The sequence below is a fragment of the Scyliorhinus canicula genome, chromosome 15, assembly GCF_902713615.1.
Source record: "Scyliorhinus canicula chromosome 15, sScyCan1.1, whole genome shotgun sequence".
NCBI lineage: Eukaryota > Metazoa > Chordata > Chondrichthyes > Carcharhiniformes > Scyliorhinidae > Scyliorhinus > Scyliorhinus canicula.
This window is the reverse complement of record NC_052160.1, coordinates 130,805,410-130,830,420: the sequence shown is the minus strand read 5'-3', so window position 1 is coordinate 130,830,420 and position 25,011 is coordinate 130,805,410. Positions and strand designations below refer to the sequence as shown.

General features: G+C 50.0%; 1 protein-coding gene across 1 annotated transcript in view; it reads left to right on the top strand.

Moving 5' to 3' along the window:
• kcnd3 (potassium voltage-gated channel, Shal-related subfamily, member 3) overlaps window positions 1–25,011 on the top strand; it is a 373,686-nt gene that overhangs the window by 315,766 nt on the left and 32,909 nt on the right. The window contains exon 3 of the mRNA XM_038820164.1: window positions 14,827–14,989. Within this exon, the coding sequence (XP_038676092.1) occupies window positions 14,827–14,989 (163 nt within the window). The remainder of the gene's footprint in view (window positions 1–14,826; window positions 14,990–25,011) is intronic.

Here is a 25,011-nt window from a genome sequence, read left to right as displayed (position 1 = left end):
TCCCCGGGATGAACCGATGGTTGCCACCCAGTGGAGCCTCCATCGAGCCCCCTGTTTCCCCCCGATGCCGTCTCCACTGTCCCCAGATTCTTAGGGTCGCCGCCACCACCGGGCTCGTGGTAACCCTCTTGGGGGAGAGCGGCAACGGTGCCGTTACCATGGCACCCAGGCTCGTACCTCTACATGACGCCATCTCCATTCTTTTCCACGCCGCCCCTCCCCCCTCCATCACCCATTTACGCACCATTGACACATTGGTTGCCCAATAGTACCCCAGAAGGTTGGGCAGCACCAGCCCGCCTCTATCCCTTCCTCGCTCCAGGAACACCCTCCTCACTCTCGGAGTCCCATGTGCCCACACAAAGCTCAGAATACTGCCGGTCACTCTCCTAAAGAAGGCCCTGGGGATAAATATGGGCAGGCACTGAAAAAGGAACAAGAACCTCGGAAGCACTGTCATTTTGACGGACTGCACCCTCCCCGCCAACGACAATGGCAGCATGTCCCACCTCCTGAACTCCTCCTCCATCTGATCTACCAGTCTGGTAAAGTTATGCTTGTGGAGAGTCCCCCAGTCCCTGGCCACTTGCACCCCCAGGTACCTAAAGCTCTCCCCTGCCCTCCTAAGCGGGAGCCTACCAATTCCTTCCTCCTGGTCTCCAGGGTGCACCACAAACACCTCGCTCTTGCCTAAGTTTAATTTATAACCTGAGAAGGTCCCAAACTCGGCTAGTAACTCCATCACTCCCGGCATCCCTCCCACCGGGTCCGCCACATACAGTAACAGGTCGTCGGCATACAACGACACCCTATGTTCCTCTCCACCTCGCACCAAGCCTCTCCACCTCTCTGAATCTCTCAATGCCATCGCCAGCGGCTCGATTGCCAGTGCAAACAACAAGGGGGACAAGGGGCAACCCTGCCTGGTCCCTCGGTAAAGCCGGAAGTACTCCAACCTCCTCCTATTCGTGGCCACGCACGCCATCGGGGCCTCATATAGCAGCCTTACCCATCTAATGAACCCTTCACCAAATCCAAACCTCCCCAACACCTCCCATAGGTACCCCCACTCCACTCTATCGAAGGCCTTCTCCGCATCCAGCGCCACCACTATCTCTGCCTCCCCCTCAATCGCCGGCATCATAATGACATTCAGCAATCTCCGCACATTCGTGTTCAGCTGCCTTCCCTTCACAAAACCTGTCTGGTCCTCATGCACAACCCCGGCACACAGTCCTCTATCCTGGTGGCCAGGATTTTTGCCAGCACCTTAGCATCCACGTTGAGGAGAGATATGGGCCTGTATGACCCACACTGCTGGGGGTCCTTGTCCTTCTTTAAAATTAACGAGATCAGCGCCCGTGACATCTTCGGGGGCAAAGTCCCCCCCTCCCACGCTTCGTTGAGTGTCCGCACCAGCAAGGGGCCCACTAGGTCCACGAAATTTTTATAAAATTCCACCGGGAACCCATCCGGCCCCGGTGCCTTCCCTGACTGCATCTGCCCGATCCCCTTAACTAGCTCCTCCAGCTCAATCGGTGCACCCAGCCCCTCCACCTTCTCCTCCTGCACCTTCGGGAAAGAAAGCCCGTCGAGGAACCTCTTCATTCCCCTCCTCTCCCCCGTTGGCTCCGACCGGTACAGTTCCCCGTAAAAGTCCTTGAAGACCTCATTCACCTCTACCCCCTTCCGCACCACATTCCCACTCTTGTCTCTCACTCCAGCAATCTCCTTAGCCGCATCCCGCTTACGGAGCTGATGAGCCAGCATCCTACTCGCCTTTTCACCATGTTCGTACACTGCCCCTTGTGCCTTCCTCCACTGTGCCTCCGCCTTTCTAGTGGTCAGCAAATCAAATTTAGCCTGCAGGCTGCGCCTCTCCCCCAACAGTCCCTCCTCTGGTGCCTCTGCATACCTCCTGTCCACCTCCAGCATCTTTCCCACCAGTCTATCCCTCTCACTCCTCTCGCTCCTCTCCCTGTGTGCCCGGATGGATATCAGCTCCCCACGAATTACTGCCTTCAGGGCTTCCCAGACCATCCCCACCTGAACCTCCCCCGTATCATTCACCTCAAAGTACCCCTCAATACTTGCCCGGACCCTCCTACACACCTCCTCCTCCGCCAACAACCCCACATCCAACCGCCACAACGGACGTTGGTCTCGCACCTCTCCCATCTCCAACTCTATCCAATGCGGAGCGTGGTCGGAGATTGCAATGGCCGAATACTCGGCCTCCTCCACTCTCGGAATCAGTCCCCTACTCACCACGAAGAAATCTATCCGAGAGTAGACCCTATGTACGTGGGAGAAGAAAGAGTACTGGCGTGCCCTCGGCCTTACAAACCTCCATGGATCCACCCCACCCATCTGGTCCATAAACCCTCTCAGTACCTTGGCCGCCGCCGGCCTCCTACCCGTCCTAGAGCTGGACCGATCCAGTGAAGGATCCAACACCGTATTAAAGTCCCCCCCTATGATCAGACCTCCCGCCTCCAGATCCGGGATCCGTCCCAACATACGCCTCATAAAGCCTGCATCGTCCCAATTTGGGGCATACACACTAGCCAGTACCACCTTCTCTCCTTGTAGCCTGCCCCTAACCATCACATACCTACCCCCCTTATCCGCCACCACCTCCGATGCCTCAAACAACACATTTTTCCCCACCAGAATCGCCACTCCCCGGTTCCTCACATCCAACCCCGAGTGGAAAACCTGCCCCACCCATCCCTTCCTCAGGCGGACCTGGTCCGCCACCCTCAGGTGGGTCTCCTGAAGCATTGCCACATCCGCCTTTAGCCCCTTCAGGTGAGCCAGTACCCTCGACCGCTTCACCGGCCCATTCAACCCTCTCACATTCCAGGTGACCAACCGGATCAGAGGGCGTCCCGCCCCCCTCCCCCGTCGGCTAGCCATAGCCCGTTGACTGCCTGCCCCAGGACAGCACCCCTGCTCGACCCCGTTCCCATAGCGACAACCCCTCACCTCTGTCCCCCCAGCCCCCACCAGCTCCTTCTTGACCCTACCAGCAGCAACCCGGTATTCCCCTTTCCCCCCCTCCCTTCCCCCTCAGGCTAGGAACCCTCCCAGCCGCGAACCGTCCTCCATTGTACTTCCGTGGGTCAGCTAACTTCTGCTGACCCCGGAAACTCCCGCCAATAGCCCGACCCCTCCCGAAGTGGGATCATCCCCCAATCTATCCCCCCTCCTGGCACCGCTCCAGCGCGGGGAAGAACCAGTTAAGGCCCCGCCTCCCCCGTCACCATCTCCGCCCCCCAGCCCCGCAGCACGGGAAACCAGAGGAAAGCCCGCGCTTTTGCACTGCCCCACCACACCCTTCTGACGCAGCTCCCAAATATCAGCCCCACTCCATACCCCCACTCCGGCATAGAATACAACATACCCCCCGACCCTCCCCTCAAGATACACAGCCCAAACAATGCCCCAAGCACAAAAACAAAAACATAGCAGAACAACCCCTCGGTAAATAACCATATCAAAATTGCAAAAGTACTAAAACAAGAAGAAAACAACAGAAGAAAAAGAGAACACAGCAACAGCAGAATCCAGCACTAATATCTTACAGCCGACCTCGCAACCCCCAACCCCTAGTTCAAGTCCAGTTTCTCCGTCCGCACGAAGGCCCACGCCTCCTCCGGGGAATCGAAATAATAATGCCGGTCCGAATAAGTTACCCACAGGCGCGCGGGCGGCAACATTCCGAACTTTATCTTTTTTCTATAAAGCACGTCTTTCGTCCGATTAAATCCGGACCGCCGCTTAGCCACCTCCGCACTCCAGTCCTGGTAGATCCGCACTACCCCATTCTCCCAATTGCTGCTCTTCACCTTCTTGGCCCAGCGCAGCACGCACTCCCGATCACTGAACCGGTGGAACCTCACCAGCACCGCACGCGGGGGTTCATCTTCCTTGGGCCTCCTGGCCAGCACCCTGTGCGCTCCCTCCAGCTCCAAGGGCAGATGGAGAGATCCGGCCCCCACTAGCGAATTCAGCATTACAGCCACATAGGCTGTCAGGTCCGATCCCTCCAGCCCCTCTGCAAGGCCCAAGATCCGCAGGTTTTTCCGCCTCATGCGGTGATCCAGCTCCTCGAAGTGTTCCTGCCACTTCTTGTGGAGTGCTTCGTGCCCCTCCACCTTGCTCACGAGGACCACGGCCTCCTCCTCTCGTTCAATGGCCTGCGTCTGCAACTTCTTGATGGCAGCACCCTGGGTGGACTGAATCTCTGACAGCCTTCTGTTTGTTTCCTGCAGAGAGCTCAGTACTTCATCCTTGAATTCTTTAAAGCAGCGCAGGAGATCAGTTTGTTGTTTCTGGGCCCAGAGTCTCCACTCCCCTGGAGCTTTGTTGGTGGCCATCTTGGATCCCTTCCCCCGTTTTTTCTGAGGAGCTGCTGCTGTTTTTTCCACCTTTCCACTCCGAGTTCGAGTCATGGACTGCAGGGAAAGTCGTTCAGCACACCTTCCCCCACCGGGAGACGTCGAAAAATTTCCGTTTTGGGCTCTCAAAAGAGCCGAAAAATTTCTTTAAAACGGGAGCTCCCAGATGTGTGGCTTACTGCTGCATAACTGCCACTGGAAGTCGCATTCGCTTTCTTAATCACAGATTCAACCTGCATGTTTACCTTTAGGGAATCCTCGACTAGCACTCCCAGATCCCTTTGTACTTTGGCATTATGAATTTTCTCACCGTTTAGAAAGTAGTCTATGCTTGGATTCTTTTTTCCAAAGTGCAAGACCTTACATTTTCTCACATTGAATTGCATCAGCCATTTCCTGCACCACTCTCCCAAACTGTCTAGATCCTTCTGCAGCCTCCCCACTTCCTCAGCACTACTTGCCTGACCACCTAACTTTGTATCATCGGCAAACTTCGCTAGAATGCCCCCAGTCCCTTCATGCAGATCATTAATATATGTAAGAGGGTCATGCGAGGCATTAAGCAGAGATGTTTATTAATAATAATAATAATAATAAGCTTTATTATTGTCACAAGTAGGCTTACATTAACGCTGCAATGAAGTTGCTGTGAAAAACCCCTAGTCGCCACACTCTGGCGCCTGTTTGGGTGCACAGAGGGAGAATTCAGAATGTCCAAATTAATAATAATAATAATAATCGCTTATTGTCACAAGTCAATGAAGTTACTGTGAAAGGCCCCTAGTTGCCACATTCCGCCGCCTGTTCGGGGAGGCCGGTAAGGGAATTGAACCAGTGCTGCTGGCATTGTTCTGCATTACAAGCCAGCTGTTTAGCCCACTGTGCTAAACCAGCCTAGTAAATTACCTAACAGCACGTCTTTCGGGACTTGTGGGAGGAAACCGGAGCACCCGGAGGATACCCACGCAGACACGGGGAGAACGTGCTGACTCCGCACAGACACTGACCCAAGCCGGGAACCGAACCTGGGTCCCTGGAGTTGTGAAGAAATAGTGCTAACCATTGTGCCTCCGTGCCGCCCCTGAAAGACCTAGACATTGAAATGGCTCCTGGCCTGTACACTTTGCTGTGTATATGTTATTAGGGGTGGATTCACCGTAGTCCTCCGTCAGTAACGGGTTTCCCGATCCGGTGAAGATTCAAGCGTTGGCCAAAAAACGTGCTCGGCGCCCTTCCTGAAGCTCCGGTCCCCTGCTGGTGGCGGCAGCGGGTTACGTGCCCTGTGCCGGTGCGGAGATGCGAATGGGTGATGAGAATGCAGCCTATAATTACAAGTAGTTAATGAAGACTTGCTCTAACCTGCTGAAGAGTAGGAAGAATTCTTTAAGCGACACTGTTCTGTAACTAACACCCTCCTCAACAAGAACCACCATTGTTACATTTACCATTAATGTTTTACAAACAATAGCAATTGCTGATGTTACTGGTAATCTTTAGTTAATTGTGTTTTTTGACAGGAGGGTCTGTTCAAAGATGCAACTAACATCCTGGCATTATTCAACTGAGTTAGCCACCTTTAAATTTTGTCATTTCTGTATTATCAAAGACAAAATCCTAGTTTTATAACATGACAGTAAATGAGTCAGTAAAAACAATTATTCGTAAATTAATCCATGATAATCTCATTCAACATTTAAAAAATACACAACTCCCGTGAGATTCACTTCACTGCTTACGAAAAAACATCTCCAGCTCTGCCGTCTTTGCATGCATTTATCAACAAGTTTAGTTACGACTGACACCCTGTCTTACACCTCACCTTCCACATAGACACATTTCAAAAAAGAAATATATTATTCTACTGCCTTCCACTATGTTCATCATGAATAATGGTGAATTAACTGAGGGGGAGGTTAAAACAATTGCCTCTTTGCAAGGTCAGTCTCTGGAAGGCAGGACTCAATAATGCAACAGAATGTTGAACCTTTATCATCAAAAAAGGCACCAGATGAATGGAGAGAAAGTAAACTCTTAAACAGATGTGGACTTATATTGAGTGCCACTGCAGATTGGTCGCGGTTATAAACCAGCACAGCCTCTGTTGCTCCCATTCACCCCTCCCCCTGCCCAGGACAAAGTAGTAGGCCAACAGTTCATGGAAAATAACCAACAACAAAAAGAAAACTTGCATTTACATAACCTCAGGTTTTTCCAAGCACTTTACAGCCAATGAAATATCTTTGAGCTGTTGTGAGTGTTGTCATGTAGAAACAAAACATGCGGCCAAGTATTGGTGCAGGTCTTGTGCACCTGCCGTGGTGGACCTCGTGGTGGGCCGAGGGGGTAACCCTTTAAGAGATTTGCTCAAAGGTTCATCGGGGGGGCCGTCCTCCCCTCCACGATGCTAGAACTGCCCACCCCACCCCCACCAGACCCCCCACCGCCCCGCACCAGAAACGTCCTAATTAAAGGGACCCTCCCAGAGACCCCCTAATTAAAGAGACCCCCCTCCCCCACTCGAGATCCCCTAATTGAAGAAACACTCCCAGAGAACCCCTAATTAATGAGAAACCCCCTAGAGACACCCCAAAAGACAGACCCTTGTCTGGAAGCGAGAGGGCACGCCAGACAGAGGCAGTGAAAACTCACCTGTGCAATACACCTGCTGACTCAGGCAGAGGAAGCAGCACCTGCCAATTCCTGGAAAGAGAAAAACAGTCAGCCATGGTCAAACCCCCTCAGATCTGCAAACCAGTCAATGATTTCTCATTGATATTGATTTTATTAGGGTCTGATTGACAGCTTCCACACACATCCAGCTGTCAGCATTGTTCCATTCATCTCCCTCCATGCTTGAATGACTTTGAAGTGGTCAACTGTGAAACTAACTGTGATATTTATAAACACAGAACACAGAATGTACAGTGCAGAAGGAGGCCATTTGGTCCATCGAGTCTGCACCGGCCCTTGGAAAGAGCATCCCACCTAAGCCCACACCTCTACCATATACCTATACTTACACCCTATCCCCGTAACCCCACCTTACCTATTTTGGACACTAAGGGCAATTTAGCATTGCCAATCCACCTACCCCTGCACATCTTTGGACTGTGGGAGGAAACCGGAGCACCCGGAGGAAACCCACGCAGACACGGGGAGAACGTGCAGACTAGGCACAGACAGTGACCCAAGCCGGGAATCGAACCTGGGACCCTGGCACTGTGAAGCCGTTATGCTAACCACTATGCTACTGTGCTACCCACAGTAGCTTTGATTCGCACCTCCTGGACCACATCAAAGAGAGTTAAGTGCTTTCTGTTAGTTCCACTGCTGACTACTTCAAAGTCACACCAGCCTAAAGGGAGATGAATGGAAATAACTTAACTGGGAGTGGGGGTGACCCAAAAGATCCCAGGTGGGGAACTGAATTGCACTGTGTGGGGGGGGGGGGGGGGGGGGGGGGGAAATCCTGTTGCGGTGGCCCAGCCGCCGGACCTCATTATCAGGCCATTGGCTGCCATCGTGAGCACAAACCAGGTGCAGTCCAACCCCAGTCTGAGAACATGGTCTCCCAAATTGAAAATCCTGCCCAATGTCCCATCCAAAAGACAGCCCCTTGACCAGTACCGCATTTCCTCAGCACTACACCAGGCCCAGAATTTCTGGCCGTTTTCTGGCGACCGGAATCTCTGGCCATGGATTCCCCGATAGTGTGGGGTGGCTTCAATGGCAATTCCCATTGACATGGCAGGAACATAGAATCACGCTGCCAGCGAACCCCACTGCCGAGAAAGACTTGGCTGGGAGGCTGGAGAATCCCACCAGGAACGTGCTCAACTCTTTGGAAAAACTGGACTCAAATAAATGCCTCTTGATTCTGGCACTGAAGATCTTCACAGAATAAAAACAGGCGATGGAGTGTCGCATTTCATGAATCCCTCTGTGCCAAGCTCTTGTCAGAGGAATTCTCTGATATCAACACTGTCTGATTGTGCAGATAATACTCTCTGCTAAAGGGCAGCAATCTCAGCACCAGCCATTCAGGATGCATCTTCCTCTGGAGGACAACTCGACAGATGGATCACTATCACATGTGCGGCACGGTGGCACAGCGGTTAGCACAGCAGCCTCACAGCTCCAGGGACCTGTGTTCGAATCCAGCCTGGAGTGACTGTCTGTGCGTGGTCTGCGCGTTCTCCCCGTGGCTTTTCTCCGGGTACTCCGGTTTCCTCCCACAGTCCAAAGATGTGCAGGTTATGTGGATTGGCCATGTTAAATTGCCCCTTGGATGTGGAGGTTAGGTTATGGGTTAGGGGGATATGCAGGATGGGCGGGAGAATGGACCTGGATAGCGTGCTCTTTCAGATAGTCAGTGCAGACATGATGGGACAAATGGCCTCCTTTGCAATTGTAGAGATTCTATTGTTCTATAGTTCCCAGAAATCTTTCCTCATGCACCTCCTCATCACTCCTACCACACCTACCCTCCATGTCAGAGATGGCAAATGGATGATAACTTGCAGGTGGTGGTGTTCCCATGTATCTACTTCCCTGTCCTTCTAGATGGTAGAGGTCGTGGGTTTGGAGAGTGCTGCCTATGGAGCCTTGGTGAGTTCCTGCAGTACATCTTGTAGGTGGTACACATGCTGATACTGTATCTCAGTGGTGGATGGAATGGATATTGAAGGTGGTGGTTGGGGTCTTAACCAAACAAGCTGCTTGGTGCTGTTCCTGAAACCAAGATGTTACATCATGCCCAATCAATCCTTGTTGGCATTTACCCTCCATGCTAGTAACTTGTCCTAATCATATTCAACCACCTTGTTTCCATTCCTCAATCACTAAAACTGGGGCTAAAGTCTGCAAACTCACTACCCGCTCTTGGAAGAAATTTCTCTTGCTCTTTGATCTACCTCTCATATTGAATCGTGTATCTATTGTTCAGTCGGCAAATCTGATTGGATGTATTCGTGGAGATTTCATCATGTGAGTGATGTGTTGGGTATGCTGGGTCTGCGAGGACTGCGTTTACCATAGTAGTGGGAAAGACAGGCTACCAACACTTGTAGAAGTACAACTCTATTTTATTGAACAATGAGATGTTAAACATACTTGCACTGTGGGTTGACACTATGTTGAGTTGACTGGAGCCCTGAGGCTCACCTGACCAGACTATCCTGCTAGCACATGTCTTGTCTGGTGATTGGTTGCTGCGTTCTGTGTGTTCATTGGTCATTCAGTGTGTCAGTCAGTGTCTGTCTATGCACCATCATATACTTGTGTGTATATTATGACAGTGACCTCCTGCTTCAATCCACCCCGTCCGCCACACACTCCCAGCAGTTTTCCACTGCCCATCCACAGCCAATGATGGAGGATGGTAACATAATCGTTCTGTTACTTGACTGCTAACCTTGGGGTAATGATCTGGATGTGTGAACTCGGGTCCCGCTTTCAGAACGAGGGAACTTAAATTCAACAAATAAATGAATGCAGAATTTAATGGTTAGTATCAGTAATGGTGTCCATGAAAGTAGCAGATTGTCACAGAAACCCACTGGTTCACTGAGATCCTATCAGGAAGGAAATTTGCCAAACTTATCCAGCCTTTATGTGCCTGCCGACCCACAGCAATCTTTAACAGCCCTCTGAAATGGGCGAGTAAGCCAATCAATTAAGGACACTAAATACTGACCTTGGCAGCAATAGCCATATCCTATAAATGAATAATAAAACATTGGGAAAGGCTTTATTACAGTTTCCCGATTGGATTGATCTTGACTGTAACAGCCTTCCCCTCCCACCCCCAGAAATCGTTTAATTAATAAGTTATTGTGTGCAAAGAAGATGAAAACAGCAACTTTTTATTTACTGCTAGCTTTGATTTGCTCCCTGTGACGGTCACTGATAAATGCAAATTCATCTTCGATTTCGGGTGACTCCAGATGATCCTGCAATGTTGGCAGCCCCAATCAGTGGCTCCTTGCCCGAACCCTAATACGTCACATTGCAGAGACAGAGGTTAGGGTTAGGCCCAATCCTGAACACGGTCTCGGCAACTAAGGAGTAAAGGGCTGACAGCAGTCTGCAAAGTGCCCCGAAGCATTGAGGCAATCTCGCCCAGGGAAGAGTCAATGGAGATTCAAGTAGGCTAGAAAGAGAAAAAAGGTGGCTGATTGGGGAGTGTGTGGGGGATGGAGTAGGTTGTAGCAGAAGGTGACGTAATGAAATCTGGCTTCTGCCCTACATAACTCTCCAGTAACCCCTAACAGGAAGGCAGGCAAAAACAGCCACTCATGACATGGCACCGACTCATGGTAATGGCCCTCGAGCATGGTTGGGGAGTTCATTCAGCAATAGAACCATACCCCACTGGTACTATCAGTGTCACCAGATGAAGAGGATAAGAGTGGATAAGAATTCTCCACCTTTGAGACTAAGTGCAGTGGCGGGAGATTCCATCGATGCCTTTCCCGCTGGCCAGCATGGCAGGATCCATGCCAGATTCTGCACTTGGAATCTTACTCATTATGCACAGGCAAGTTGGTCTCCAAATCTCCTGGCAGGCTGGCAGCTGATTCGTCTGCCCGCCGTCAGCTGACAGGTTCAAAGGTCCCGGCGCCATTTTTAAGCACCTGTCCAACACACTGATCTCACTCTCTCCATCTGTCTTCACCAGACCCTGCAGGGTCTAGAGGGGAAAATCTAGCAGCCTCAAAAAGAAGCCTCCCCCCACCCCCCTGCCACCGCCCATTCAACCACACTCCCCACTGAGCCTATCGCTTGTGAGTCGCTCATGCCCCACTTCGACCTCTACCCACCGCATCCGGAGTTTTCATGCATCCCCTAACAGCAAACAATGTGGTATCCCTGTGACCCCCTTGTTTGTGATCTTTTTGTGCCGTCTTGTTGGAATCCAGCTTCCCTCCCCTCAGTCCCCCCTCTGCCTTCCATTGTTCATCTTCTTCATCCACCTCCTGACTCCTCTGCCTGCTATCATGAGCCCTCGCCCTCTCCCCAACTCCTTGTACAGCCCCCCTTCCACATCTTCTCCCTTCTCTTCAGCAGGCCACCCCCCATTGTTGCTGAAATCGGAGTCAGCGATTTCAAGGATGAGGGAACACAAAGGTCTTGAGCTGGATTCTTCGATTCTGGGGCTATGTCCTCACACCGGCGTGGGAACGGTGGTGTTTTGGGCCAGAAGAAATAGTGTAAAACAGCCACCGACTCCCCGTTTTGTTGGGGGCTAGCAGGCACGGTTCGAGCTGCCGATATGGCCCGGAGAATTGCCGGGTCCGTGGCAGCGCATGCACACGGCGGCGGCCTACAGTGGCTGCATGGTGCATGGCGGAGGCCGCTCACGGACCCGGCCTGAGAAATAGTGCCCCCCCATTGGCTGGCTCACGCACCACGGACCACCCCCCCCACAGCGACCCCAGCTCCTGACCCCTGCCCGCGGATCGGCCATCCCCCGACTGTAGCGATGCTGGACTGAGTACGCAGCCGCCATACTGAGTTCCCGACAGATGAGACCACACACGACCGACGCCGTCGGGAACTTGGCCGGTCGGGGCCGGAACATCAGGTGCGGGCGTCAGGCAACGTCCCGAGGCTGCCGTTAAGTGGCGTGGCGTACTCCTAGATTACGCCGTTTTGGAGGGGGCGGAGCATTGCGAAAGCGGCGCCGCCCCCAATTTGGTCGGGAACTCTGATTCTCCGGCCAATCGGCGAACGTGATTTCGGCGTCGGCGACCAGATAATCCAACACCTGGGATTTTGGCAGAAATTTGACCAAAAAATGGTTTTGGCTCAGAAGCAGGCTTTCCACTGCCTTTATAATCAAAACTGGGCCATCGTACCTGTGGGGGCTTTCTGTACCTCCCTAACCAGCCTACAGGAAGTAGGAAGTCCAAAGAAGTTTGTGGAAAAGAATCGGCAAAAGGATTTAAGAAATTAAGGAAATGTCTTTGACAAAATTGGGGGGGGAGGGGGGGCAGTGGGTGATGGCAGTGGAAACAGTTGAGGAAGATGCCTTTTGACAGGTTTAAATGAAGCATGTACACACAGAGCCTTCGAGCCACCTACAGGGTCTTTTAACACTGAAAATCATTTGTTCAAAACAAGTCATTGTAAATTGGTAAGTGGTGGGGAGGGGGGGTTCAGAGATCAGTTAGAAAGTGACCTTTGCTCTGAAGCCGAATTAAAGCAACAGCTCCTTGTTGTTTTATGTAATTCGGAACAACACAAGCTGCCACTTGATGCAGTTTTGAGTAAAAGATGCTCCAGACTTTGAAGGGAGTTCAATGTGTTTTATTGAACTATTAGCACAGTTCTCAATGAGTTCGACTCTCTGCTAATCTAAATGTAGTAACTCAGTCTGACTGAACCAGCCTTGCTCTAAGCCACGTGCTGGGGTGTGATGCTGAGGATACACCCTGTCTCACTCTGTAGATGTTGGTCTTTGGAACGAGGCGGGGTGTGAGTGCCTCATCCCTTTTATACTGAGATACCACCCCTGAGTGTCCTGACTGCTCATTGGTTGTGTCCTATTCTATGTCTTCATTAGCTGCATGTTTGCATATCATGACACTCCTGACATGCATCATCCCCACATATCAGAAAAGATGATGAGAGACAGTGACTAGGATAGCAGCTGTTGTCATTTCATTCTCCAACCCAGAAACCCAGCAATATCTGCAGGCAGCTTGTCATCATGCGGATAAAGCATAAGTAAGGGATTAGAGAACAGACAGCAATAACAGTCGAGATCAAGGGGTAGATAACAACTCATCGGGAAAAGTTGCTGGCTGCAATCTAATTGAGGGGTTCGGGAGGTTTTTTATATAGAACAGCAGATGCCAGCTAAAATATAGTCGAGTCTTTTATTCACTGATAACTGGGTTTTGGGCTCAGTTTAGATGAAAGAAATGTCAATTTCTCTCGAACACGAAAGAGTGAGGATCTGGTTGGCAACAGCAGTGACCTCTCGTCTCTAATTCTGGGATCCCACACTATCCCAGATTGTGTCATTTAGCCTTACCTGGGATTTAGGCATCGCTGACACGGTCATCATTTGTTGCCCATCGCTAGTTGCCCTGGAACTGAGTGATTTGCAAGGCCATTTCGGAGGGTAGTTAAGAGTCAACCACACTGCCGTGAATCTGGAGTAGGCCAAAACCGGCTAAATTTGGCAGCTTTCCTTCCCTAAAGGGCATTGGTGAACCAGAACTTCACACCAAGTGATGATAATTGCATGGTCACCTGAGACTAGTTTTTAATTTCAAACTTCACGATTTGAATTTTAATTCCAACAGCTGCCATAGCGGGATTTAAACCCATACCCCCAGAGGATTAGCCTGATCCCCTGGATTACGAGTCCAGTGATGTTATCAGTATGCCACCGTCTGCACACCCGCCCCCCCCCCCCCCCCCCCCCCCCCCCCACCCCCTCCCTCTCACATTGATCGACGGAATGAAGGTGTACTGTGACAGCTTTCTGTGGATACGTGAGCCAAAGGTGCTTCTTCGGAGAAGACAGGAGAATCTCCTGATCGGCAACCATAACTTCAGCAGCAAGCGTTCCGGAGTTTATAGATAGAGGCCACAGTTACTGATATGAGCGGTCATGCCATAGGACCTGAGGAATCAGAGGGTGCTGCAGAAACATAACCTAAAGAGTAATGGAGTTGTGGAGCTGTTTGTTCCTTCATTCTCGGAATGTGAACTTTGCTGGCAAGGCCAGCGCTTACTGTCCATTCCTGTTGGCCTTGAGAAGATGGTCCTGAGCCACCTTCTTGAATCACTGCAGTCCATGTAGTGTAGGTGCAGCAGTTCCAGTACTGCTGCAGGAATGGCAACATGGTTCCAAGTCAAGATGGTAAGCAATTTGGAGAGGAACCAAGATGGTTGGGATGCAGGTTTGGGAAATGCTGTCAAAGGAGCCTTGATGAGTTGCTGCAGTGTATCTTGCTTATAATGTACACTTCTGCCACTGTGTATTGATGGTGGAGGCAGTGAATGTTTAAGGTGGATGGGATGCCAATCAAGTGGGCTGCTTTGTCCTGGATATAGTCGAACTTCTTGAGTGTTGTCGAAGCCCCACTCATCCAGGCAAGTGGAGAGTATTTCATCACATCACAAAGTGTGCCTTGGAGTCGGTGGCCAGGCTTTGGGGTGTCAGGGGCTACTGTTAAAATGGCTGAAGTGGCAATTAGAACATGTCTATGGATTAAAAATGGACTGAAGGAAATAATGTAGAAAGGTTTCTTTTAATTCATGGGATTTGAGTGTCGCTGTTTAAGTTCAGCGTTTGCTGTCCATCCCTAATTGGCCTCAGGAAAGTGGTAGTGAGTCACCATCTTCAATGTTGCAAACGATCTGACGCAAGTTGCTCTATTAAAATGCTCTCTTACTTTTCTCACAGCTATGGTGACATGGTACCGAAGACAATCGCCGGGAAGATTTTTGGCTCCATCTGCTCCTTGAGTGGCGTGCTGGTGATTGCTCTGCCTGTGCCAGTCATTGTCTCGAACTTCAGTCGGATCTATCACCAGAACCAGCGGGCAGACAAACGCCGAGCGCAAAAGGTAAAACCCGTTACCCAGTCATTGCCGCCTCTCGCGCTTCCTATTCACCACAGTCCGAAAAACGTTGAACGGCCAAATTTTAAAAATCGCGGTTCAAAAATTTGACTTCAGCTCCCACCACGGAAGCTACGTTAATGGCCATTCCTAACCTTCACGGTAAAGCCAAATCCAAGCCAGAAACTGGCTGCCAGAGCATTTGTTTCTTCGGTTAATTTCTCGCTTAAGTGAGCTGCGGGGTGCCTAATAGGAACAGGAGGAGGCCATTCAGCCTCTCAAACCTGTTCCAACTTTTGATCAGATCAAGGCTGAGGGGTGCCCTGATAGATATCATCAACATTATGAAAGGTTTGGTAGGATAGCCATAGAGGGGACGGTTTAGCTGAGTGGGCTAGACAGCTGCTTTGTGGAACAAGGCCAGTAACCTTCCCGTACTGGCTGAGGTTATTCATGAAAAAAGCCTTCTCTCTTTTTCAATGTTTTAATTAAGGATCTTTTATGCTATACAAAACAAAGATAATCATGAACATACATTGAAAGCAACAGGAAAACAAGAGAAAAAAATCTATATATATATTGTCTTTTGTTATTTACATCGGTTGCGGTCTCTGGTTTTACATTTTTCGGTAGGCATTTACTTTGAGCTGGGTCCCCAACTTTCCTCTCCGCCTTTTCTTCCTGACCCCCCTCCTCTTCTCGTCATCTGGCATGTCCTCTTCCGCTCCTATATCTTGTTCCTGTTTGGTTGAAGGCCCCGCCTTCTCAACCTTGCTCCAAGCCTGAGGTGTGGTGATGCTCAAGATAAATCACCACCAGTCAGCTCTCCCCCCTCAAAGGGGAAAGCAGCCTATGGTCATCTGAGACTATGGCGACTTCACCTTCACCTTTCGAGAAGATGTTACCACTTGTGGGTAAGACCAGAGATAAGGACCGCAAGCATAAAATGATAACTAATAAGACTAATAAATCCAACAGAAAATTCGGGAGAAACTTATCCTCCCAGAGATCAGGAGTGAGAATATGATTATTTTCTACCTCAAGTGGTTTGAGGTGAATAGCAGAGTATTTAATGGGGAGTGAGGTAAGTAAGTGGTTGAGAAAAGAATGAAAGGATACGTTGGTAATGCTAAATGTTGGGGAGAAGGAGGTTAGTGTGGAGGACAAATACTGGTATAGATCAGTTGAGCTGAATGACCTATTTTTTTGTTGAGAATTCTACGTAATCCTATGTACATCCAGTCGAGCTGGAGGGGATCACCTGCTTAATGCATTTCCTCCACTTGATTACTGTTTATCTGTCACTGTGTGCTTTGCAATACCCTCAAGCAGACAATTGTAGAAATTACAGCGCAGAAGGAATCCATTCAGTCCACTGCACCCATGCTAGCTGCCAATGCGCCAAAGGAATTATGTCCCCAATTCCAGTCCTGTACTGTAATTTATTTCCTCTCAAGTAGTTATCCAATTATCTTCTGAAAGCTACTATTGAATCTGCTTGCACCACCATTTCAGGCAGCCACATCCGATTCACTGTGCAAAGAGATTCTCCAAAACTCCTGCTTGGCTTCTGCCATTGCATTCTAGATTCCAACAACCTTTTTTGCAACCTTTTCCTTCCTGCTCCCTCTTCAAGCCTTATTCAAAATTACACCTCTCCGTGTTTGCAGTGCACATCACCTTTCACGATTTGACGACTTCTATTTGAGCTTAGCTGCGGTTCGATATCAGGAGCGCTGACGTCTCTATTCGTGTTTACCTGTGCATTTAAGTGTCAATTTGGCTCATTGCTGGCAATCTTGCCTCTTGAATTTGTGCTCAAGACCTGGGGCGGGATTCTGCGACCCCCCCCCCCCCGGCCCGGGGGTCGGAGAATCGCCCGGGGCCGGCGTCAATCCCGCCCCCGCCGTGTCCCGAATTCTCCGGCACCGGAGATTTGGCGGGGGTGGGAATCGTTCCGCGCCGGTCGCCGTGCCCTCCCGGCAATTCTCCGGCCCGCGATGGGCCAAAATCCCGCCGCTGTCAAGCCTCTCCCGCCGGTGTGGATCAAGCTACCTACCATACCGGCGGGAGCAGGCGGCGCGGGCGAGCTCCGGGGTCCTGGGGGGGGAGGGGGGGGGGCAGACTACCGCCGGCCGGGCAAGTCCCTTCGGCCCCGGCTGGCGTGGCGCCAAAGGCCTCCCACGCCAGCTGGTGGAGCGCCAACCACTCTGCCGCGTGCCTAGCCCCTCAATGTTAGGGCTTGGCCCCTAACGTTGCGGAGACTTCTGCACCTTTGGGGCAGCCTGACGCCGGAGTGGTTCACGCCACTCCATCACGCCGGGACCCCGTGCCCCACCGGGTAGGGGAGAATCCCGGCCCTGAAGTAAGTTCAAGGATTTAAGCACTTTACACAGGCTAGCACTACAGCCAGCACAGGACTTGCTACATCATGTGGAAATATTTTGAATCTCCAGCAGAGAAAGAAGCCATTCAGCCCAACTGGTCGATGCTGCTTTATGTCCGGTCCCCTCTTCAGTTCAGCATTATTCTCCTTTCTTCCTCATGTGTTTGTAGCTTTCTCTTAAATGCATCAATATCACTCCTCTCAGCTATTCTCTCTGACGGTGGGTTCCACATATTTATTGCCCTCCAGGTAAATAAATTTCTCTTAGATTCCTTGTGGAATTTATTCGTGACCATCTTACTTTCATGGCTCCTACCTAGTTTTGTTCTTGCAAAAAGTGGAATCATCTTTTCAAGCCATTTCAAAATCTTAAAGAACCCTCCAGCTTTCTCTTTTCTGGATATAACTCTTTTCATGGCTGCTGGACAACTCAAAGGTTTTTATAGCCAATTATGTCCTTTTTGAAGTGTAGTCACTGTCAGAATGTCAGAAACATAGCAGCCAACATGCGTTCGGCAAACTCCCAGAGACAGCAATTTCCAGATAATGACCAGATAATCTGACTTTTTTGTGATGTTGATTGAGGGATAAACATTGGCCAGGACACCAGGGATAATCCCCCCCCCCCCCCCCCGCCCTTCTTCAAAATAGTACAATGGGATCTTTTGCATCCTCCCAATCAAGCAACTGGGGCCTTCCGCAGTGCTGCACTGGAGTGTCAACCCTTGATTTTGGTACTCTGGACAGATTAAACGATGAGTGGAGAGTCTTTCTACCCTAGCTGAGGTTCATTAACCAGCATCAGCAAAAACATACACCAGCCATTCATCTCAACCTGGACATCTTTGGATGCTAAAGGCAGTTATAACATGGCCAATCCACCTAACCTACGCACCTTTGGACTGTGGGAAGATACCAGACATGGGGAGAAAGTGCAAACTCCGCACAGACAGTTACCCAAGGCCGGGATTGAACCCAGGTCCCTGGCACTGTGATGCAGCAGTGCTAACCATTGTGCCATCCGTGCCGCCCCTTAAATCAGTTGAATTTTTATGACAACCCAACAGCTTGGTCACTTTTTCTGGTACCACATTTTAACTTCCATTGGGCTTTTAAACCGAGTTCTAATTCTCAACCTGCCACGTCAAAGTTTTAACTCACTTTCTCCAAGCAGTACAGCAACATAGCCACTAGGCTACCCGACCCAGATTGGAGACTCTCTTCTGCAACTCAGGTACTGAAAGTTTTGGTTTATTCAATTAATCAATAAAAGATTGACACTTCTAGAAATGAAAAATGAATGTAACCCCCCCCCCCCCCATCGCCCGTGGCTTATGTTCGGACACCAGGGGCGGAATTCTCCAACCCCCTGGGGGGTCGGAGAATCGCCCGGGGTCGGCGTCAATCCTGCCCCCACCGTGGCCCGAATTCTCTGCCACCCAGGAATCGGCGGGGGCGGGAATCGCGCCGGTCGGCGGGCCGTTCCCGCCGGCAGGAATCAAAGCACGTCTGGTGCCGGCGGGATTGGTGGTGCGGGCGGGACCAGGGTCCTGGGGGGGGGCGTGGGGCGATCTGGCCCCAGGGGGTGCCCCCACGGTGGCCTGGCCCATGATTGGGGCCCACCAATCGGTGGGCGGGCCTGCGCCGTGGGGGCACTCTTTTTCTTCTGCCCCACTATGGCCTTCACCATGGCGGGGGTGGAAGAGAACCCCCTCCGCTGCGCATGCACCGGTATGACGTCAGCAGACGCTGACTCACCGGCGCATGCGCGGACTTCCGCCGGCCGGCGAAGGCCTTTCAGCCCCGCCTGGCGGGGCACCAAAGGCCGTTTGCGCCGGCCGGCGGAGCAGGAGCCACTCCGGCATGTGCCTAGCCCCTAAAGGTGCGGAGAATTCCACACCTTTGGGGAGGCCCGACGCCGGAGTGGTTCACGCCACTCCGCTACGCCGGGACCCACCGCCCCGGCGGGTAGGGGAGAATCCCGGCCCTGCTCTCCGCCCTCCTACGTGACAACCCTGATTACAATTCAAAAGCACTTAATTGACTGAAAAATGCTTTGGGACATCCTAAGGTGTGATTATAGATGCAAGCCCTGCTCGCTTTTTTGTTTGAGTGACTCCATCCAGTGCAACCCAGACCAGTTATGATTCAATCAAACATGTCCCCTCAATGTCACTCAAATCTTCCATTGCGCAGTGGATTTGAATTTGATTCCAGTTCTCAATCAACTTCGGCCCACAGTACAACACTGCCTGCATGCCTCAATTTGAATTGTAGGCTCAAGTTCCCTCGAAGCAGGGCTTGAACAATAAGAGCAGCAACAAGGGTTTCTGGAGATTTTGAGCCCCAAATCACTGTGGATCTTATTTGGCTGTCATCCCATAGAATCAATCTTTTTTTTCCTGAAGCACAACTGTGCTTCCGTCTTGGTGGACCTGCTCGATATGACAATTATTGAATAATGATAGTCATTTTGTCTTAAGTGTATGCTTCTCATTACTATTGTTAGGTGCTAATGCTTTCATTAGTTCTCCATATGTAGACAGTGGAAATATCACACTCCAGGCTCTTTAAGTAATTCTAATATGTTCTATTGTCCTAAATGTAACAGAACAATTTTTTTCAAATGAATTAGATTTTGTGGTTGAACATACTTCACCTATCCTGGGTGAATACTTTTAATAAGTTGGGAGTTTATGGATTGGAGAGCAAATGTATTATACCCTGAGCACACAGAATTAGTAACAGTGGACGGATCCACTTTCTGCAGTAATATTCCACTCATTGCCCTCCAAACCAATGCTCTATTCCTCTATTCTGTGCTCCCTCATTCTACTGCATTAAATATAGTACTTCACATTCCACACCAATCTTCATGTGTGGCATGGTAGCACAGTGGGTCGCACTGTTGCTTCACAGCTCCAGAGTCCCAGGTTTGATTCCCGGCTTGGGTCACTGTCTGTGTGGAGTCTCCACGTTCTCTCTGAGTGGGTTTCCTCCCACAAGTCCCGAAAGACGTGCTGTTAGGTACTTTGGACAGTCTGAATTCTCCCTCTACCAGAACAGGCGCCGGAATGTGGCGACTAGGGGCTTTTCACAGTCACTTCATTGCAGTGTTAATGTAAGCCTACTTGTGACAATAAAGGTTATTATTATTAATCTCTCATGGTTCTTCAGCTGCACAACTCTGTCTTTTTCATTCATTCAGGGGATATGGGTGCCACAGGTGAGGCCAGCATTTATTGTCCGTCCCTAATTGCCCTTGAGAAGTTGCTGGTGCTCTGCCTTCTTGACACACTGCAGTCCCTGTGGTGTGGATATAGCCACAATGCAAATAGGGAGGCAGTTCCAGCATTTTGGCCCAGCGATAGTGAAGGAACGGTGATATATTTCCAAGTCAGGGTGGTGAGTGACTTGGAAATATATCACCGTTCCTTCATTGAAGGTGGATAAATCACCAGGGCCTGATAATCTTCATCCCAAAATACTTAAGGAAGTGACCCGAGAAATAATAGATCCATTGGTGGCCATTTCCCAAAATTCTTTGGATCTGGAATGGTTCCTACAGATTGGAGGGTAGCGAATGTAACCCTGCTATTCAAAAAGGGAGGTAGAGAGAAAACAGGGTACTATAGACCAGTGAGCCTAATGTCTGTCGTTGGGAAGTTGTTAGAGTCTATTATCAAGGATTTCATAGCACAGCATTTAGAAAGCAGTGGTATAATCGGAGAAAGTCAGGTGGTGGGGTTCCCAGGTATCTGCTGCTCTTGTCCTTCTAGATGGTAGTGGTTATAGCTTTGGGAGATGCTGCCGAAGGTGACTTGGTGAGTTCCTGCAGTACATCTTGCTGCCACTGTGAATCTGCTATGGAGGCAGAGAATGTTTGTAGATGGGGTGCCAATCAAGCGGGCTGCTTTGTCCTGGATGATGTGAAGCTGCTTGTGTGCTGTTGGAGCTGCACTCATCCAGACACGTGGAGCATATTCCATCACACTCCTGACTTCTGCCATGTAGATGATGGTCAGGCTTTGGGGTGGGGGGGGGGGGGTCAGGAGGTGATTACTCACTGCAGGATTCCATGGGCGAGATTCTCCGCCCCCCACGCCGGGTGGGAGAATAGCGGGAGGGCCTCCCGACATTTTTCACGCCCGCCCGCTATTCCCCCCTCCCCTCCCCCCCCCACGCCTGACCCACGCCACGAATCGCCGCTCGCCGTTTTTTACGCCGAGCAGCGATTCTCCGAGGCCGATGGGCCGAGCGGCCGGGCCTTCACGCTCGTTTCAACATGGCAGCAAACACACCTGCTCGCTGCCGTTGTGAAACGGGCGCCAGATGCCCGTTTGGGGCATCTGGGGGCCCGATTGGCACGGCAGTACCACGGCTGTGCCAAGGGGGGCATAGGCCAGCATAGGCCGTAACGGCCGCACTCTTTTCCCTCTGCCGCCCCGCAACATCAAGCCGCCACATCTTGCGGGGCGGCTGAGGGAAAAGACGCCAACTGCGCATGCGCGGCTGACGTCATCGGCCGCGTCAGCCGGCGTGACGCTTGATGTGCAGCCTTGAAGACTGTTGTCAAGGCCGCGCCGCCGTGACGCACGGGGCCGCGCTCCTAGCCCCACCCAGGGGGGAGAATCGGCCCCGGAAGTGGGTGTGAAGGCTGCCGTGGGTCACGGCCTGTCCCACGGCAGCCTTTACGATTCTCCGCATTTGCGGAGAATCTCGCCCCTAGCCTTTGACTTGTTATTGTAGCCACAGTATTTAAATATATAGTTCAGTTTCCGGTCAATGGTAACCCCCAAGAGGTTTATAGTGGGGGATTCAGCGATGGTAATGTCGTTGAATGTCATGGGACATTTGTTACATTCTTTCTTGTATGACACTTGTGTGGCATGAATGCTATTTCACAAAGGAAGACATGAATAATGTGCCTGAAGTTCTGAGAAACAAGTTTAAGTGAGGAGCTGGTTTTAGTAGAGAAATGGTTTGGGGGAAATTAATGGCATTGAAGATGGATAAATCACCAGGGCCTGATAATCTTCATCCCAAAATACTTAAGGAAGTGACCCGAGAAATAATAGATCCATTGGTGGCCATTTCCCAAAATTCTTTGGATCTGGAATGGTTCCTACAGATTGGAGGGTAGCGAATGTAACCCTGCTATTCAAAAAGGGAGGTAGAGAGAAAACAGGGTACTATAGACCAGTGAGCCTAATGTCTGTCGTTGGGAAGTTGTTAGAGTCTATTATCAAGGATTTCATAGCACAGCATTTAGAAAGCAGTGGTATAATCGGAGAAAGTCAGCATGGATTTATGAAAGGGAAATCATGCTTGACAAATCTACTGGAATTCTTTGAAGATGTAACTAGTAGAGTTGACCTGGGTGAACCGGTGGATTTGGTTTATTTAGACTTTCAGAAGGCTTTCGACCGACTTCACATAACATATTACTCTGTAAAATTAAAGTACATGGGATTGCGGGTAGTGTCTTGAGGTAGATAGAAAACTGGTTAACGGACAGGAAGCAAAACGTTGGAATAAATGGGTCTTTTTCCTATCAACAGGCAACGACTAGTGAGCTACCTCGGGGATCTGTGCTGGGACCCCAACTATTAATTTTATATATGAATGAGGGAACTAAATATATTATCTCCAAATTTGCAGATGATACAAAGTTGGGTGGGAGGGTGAGCTGTGAGGAGGATGCAGAGATGTTTCAGCGGGATTTGGACAGGCTGAGTGAGTGGGCACATGCATGGCAGATGCAGTATAATGTGGATCAATGCAAAGTTATCCACTTCGGTAGCAAAAATAGGAAGGCAGATTATTATTTGAATGGGTGTAAATTGAGAGAGGTGGATACTCAGCGAAACCTTGGTGTCCTCATGCATGACTCGCTGAAATTAAGCGCACAGATACAGCAGGTAAGGAAGGCAAATGCTATGTTGCCCTTCATAGCGAGAGGATTCAAGTTTAGGAATTGGGATGTTTTATTGCAACTATATAAGGCATTGGTGAGACCACACCTGGAGTATTGTGCGCAGTTTTGGTGTCCTTATCTGAGAAAGGATGTTCTTGCTATGGAGAGAGTGCAGTGAAGGTTTACCAGGCTGATTCCTGGGATTTTAGACTGTCGTATGAGGAGAGACTAAATGGTTTAGGATTATATTCATTGAAGTTTAGAGGAGTGAGAGGGGATCTCATCGAAATTTATAAAATTGTAACAGGATCAGACAAGGAAGAATGTTCCCAATAGTGGGAGAGTACAGAACTAAGGTCATAATTTGAGGATAATTATCTTTGGGATGTGAGCATCACTTGCAAGGAACAGCATTTGTTGGCCATCCCTAATTACCCTTCATCCATTGCTGTGAGTGTGGAGTCACGTGGATGGCAGAAGATCAAACCAGATTCCTTTTTTTTAAACAAAAACCTGTGATGGTTTTGTAATCTCGTAATTGAGGCAAGATTTAAATCCCCAATTTAACTGACTGAATTTAAATTCCACCATTTACTGTGGTGGGATGTGAACCAATGTCCCAAGGGCCTGGGCCTTTGGATTGCTAGTCCGGTGACATTACCACAACACTGCCATTTCGCCATCTCAGCAAAGGGCTAAGAGCTGAAAGTGTTATGGGCCAGGGTTTAGAGAACCCCAAAGTGTACCATGGACTTCACCTGACCCACAACTTTTAATAGATTGTGGTGTGGGGAGCACACGGCCCACTCTACAGGTGTGGTACAGCAGGAATGGAAAAGTATTTTTTAAAGCAAAACAATGTTTATTCTATGAACTCAAGTTAACCTTTCTAAAACATACAGTGAACATCTTAGCAACCATCAATTCAAATACAACCCCCAAAGACTACAATACCAAATAAACCTTTAAGCTTCTCTTTTAACATCCATGCGACTTAAAACACCTTCAAAACAGAAAGACATCAGGCTTAACTTCACTACTGAGAATATTCATGACTCTGAATTCACCGAATGATCCAGAGATAGTCTTTTGATGGCAGAGAGAACAGCAGTACACCTGCTTGGTCTGGCTTCAGCTCCAACAGTGAAAACGAAACTAAAACACACCCTGCAGCAAACAGCCGAAAACGAAAGTAAAAAGCTGACAGACAGCCCAGCTCCACCCACTCTCTGACATCACTGCAGTAGGAAACACCCATTTCTTAAAGGTACTCGCACTACAGATATTTATATACACACCCATTTATAAACACCCATTTTTTAAAGGTACTCTCACATGACAAAACCAAATTTTAAAAACATACCCCTGCATTTATATAGAGCAGCTTTCATGACCTCAGGACCAAAGTGCTTCACATCCAATGGCATTGTGCTCACTGCTGGGGGAAATCACAAACAACAATGAGGTAAATATGTTTGGGCAACGTTGGTTGAAGGATATAACCATGACACTGGGGCGAAGTCTCATGTTCTTTCTCAAAACAGTGCAGTGGGATCTCTATCATCCACCTGAGGGGCCAGGTACGGGCTAGGTTTCATGTCTCAACCCGAACGATGATGCCTCCGACAGTACGGCACTCCTTCAGCAACGTACGAGAGTGACAGCCTTGATTTTGTGCTCAAGTCTCTGGAGAGGGTCCTGAATTCACAACCTTCCTGTACCTCA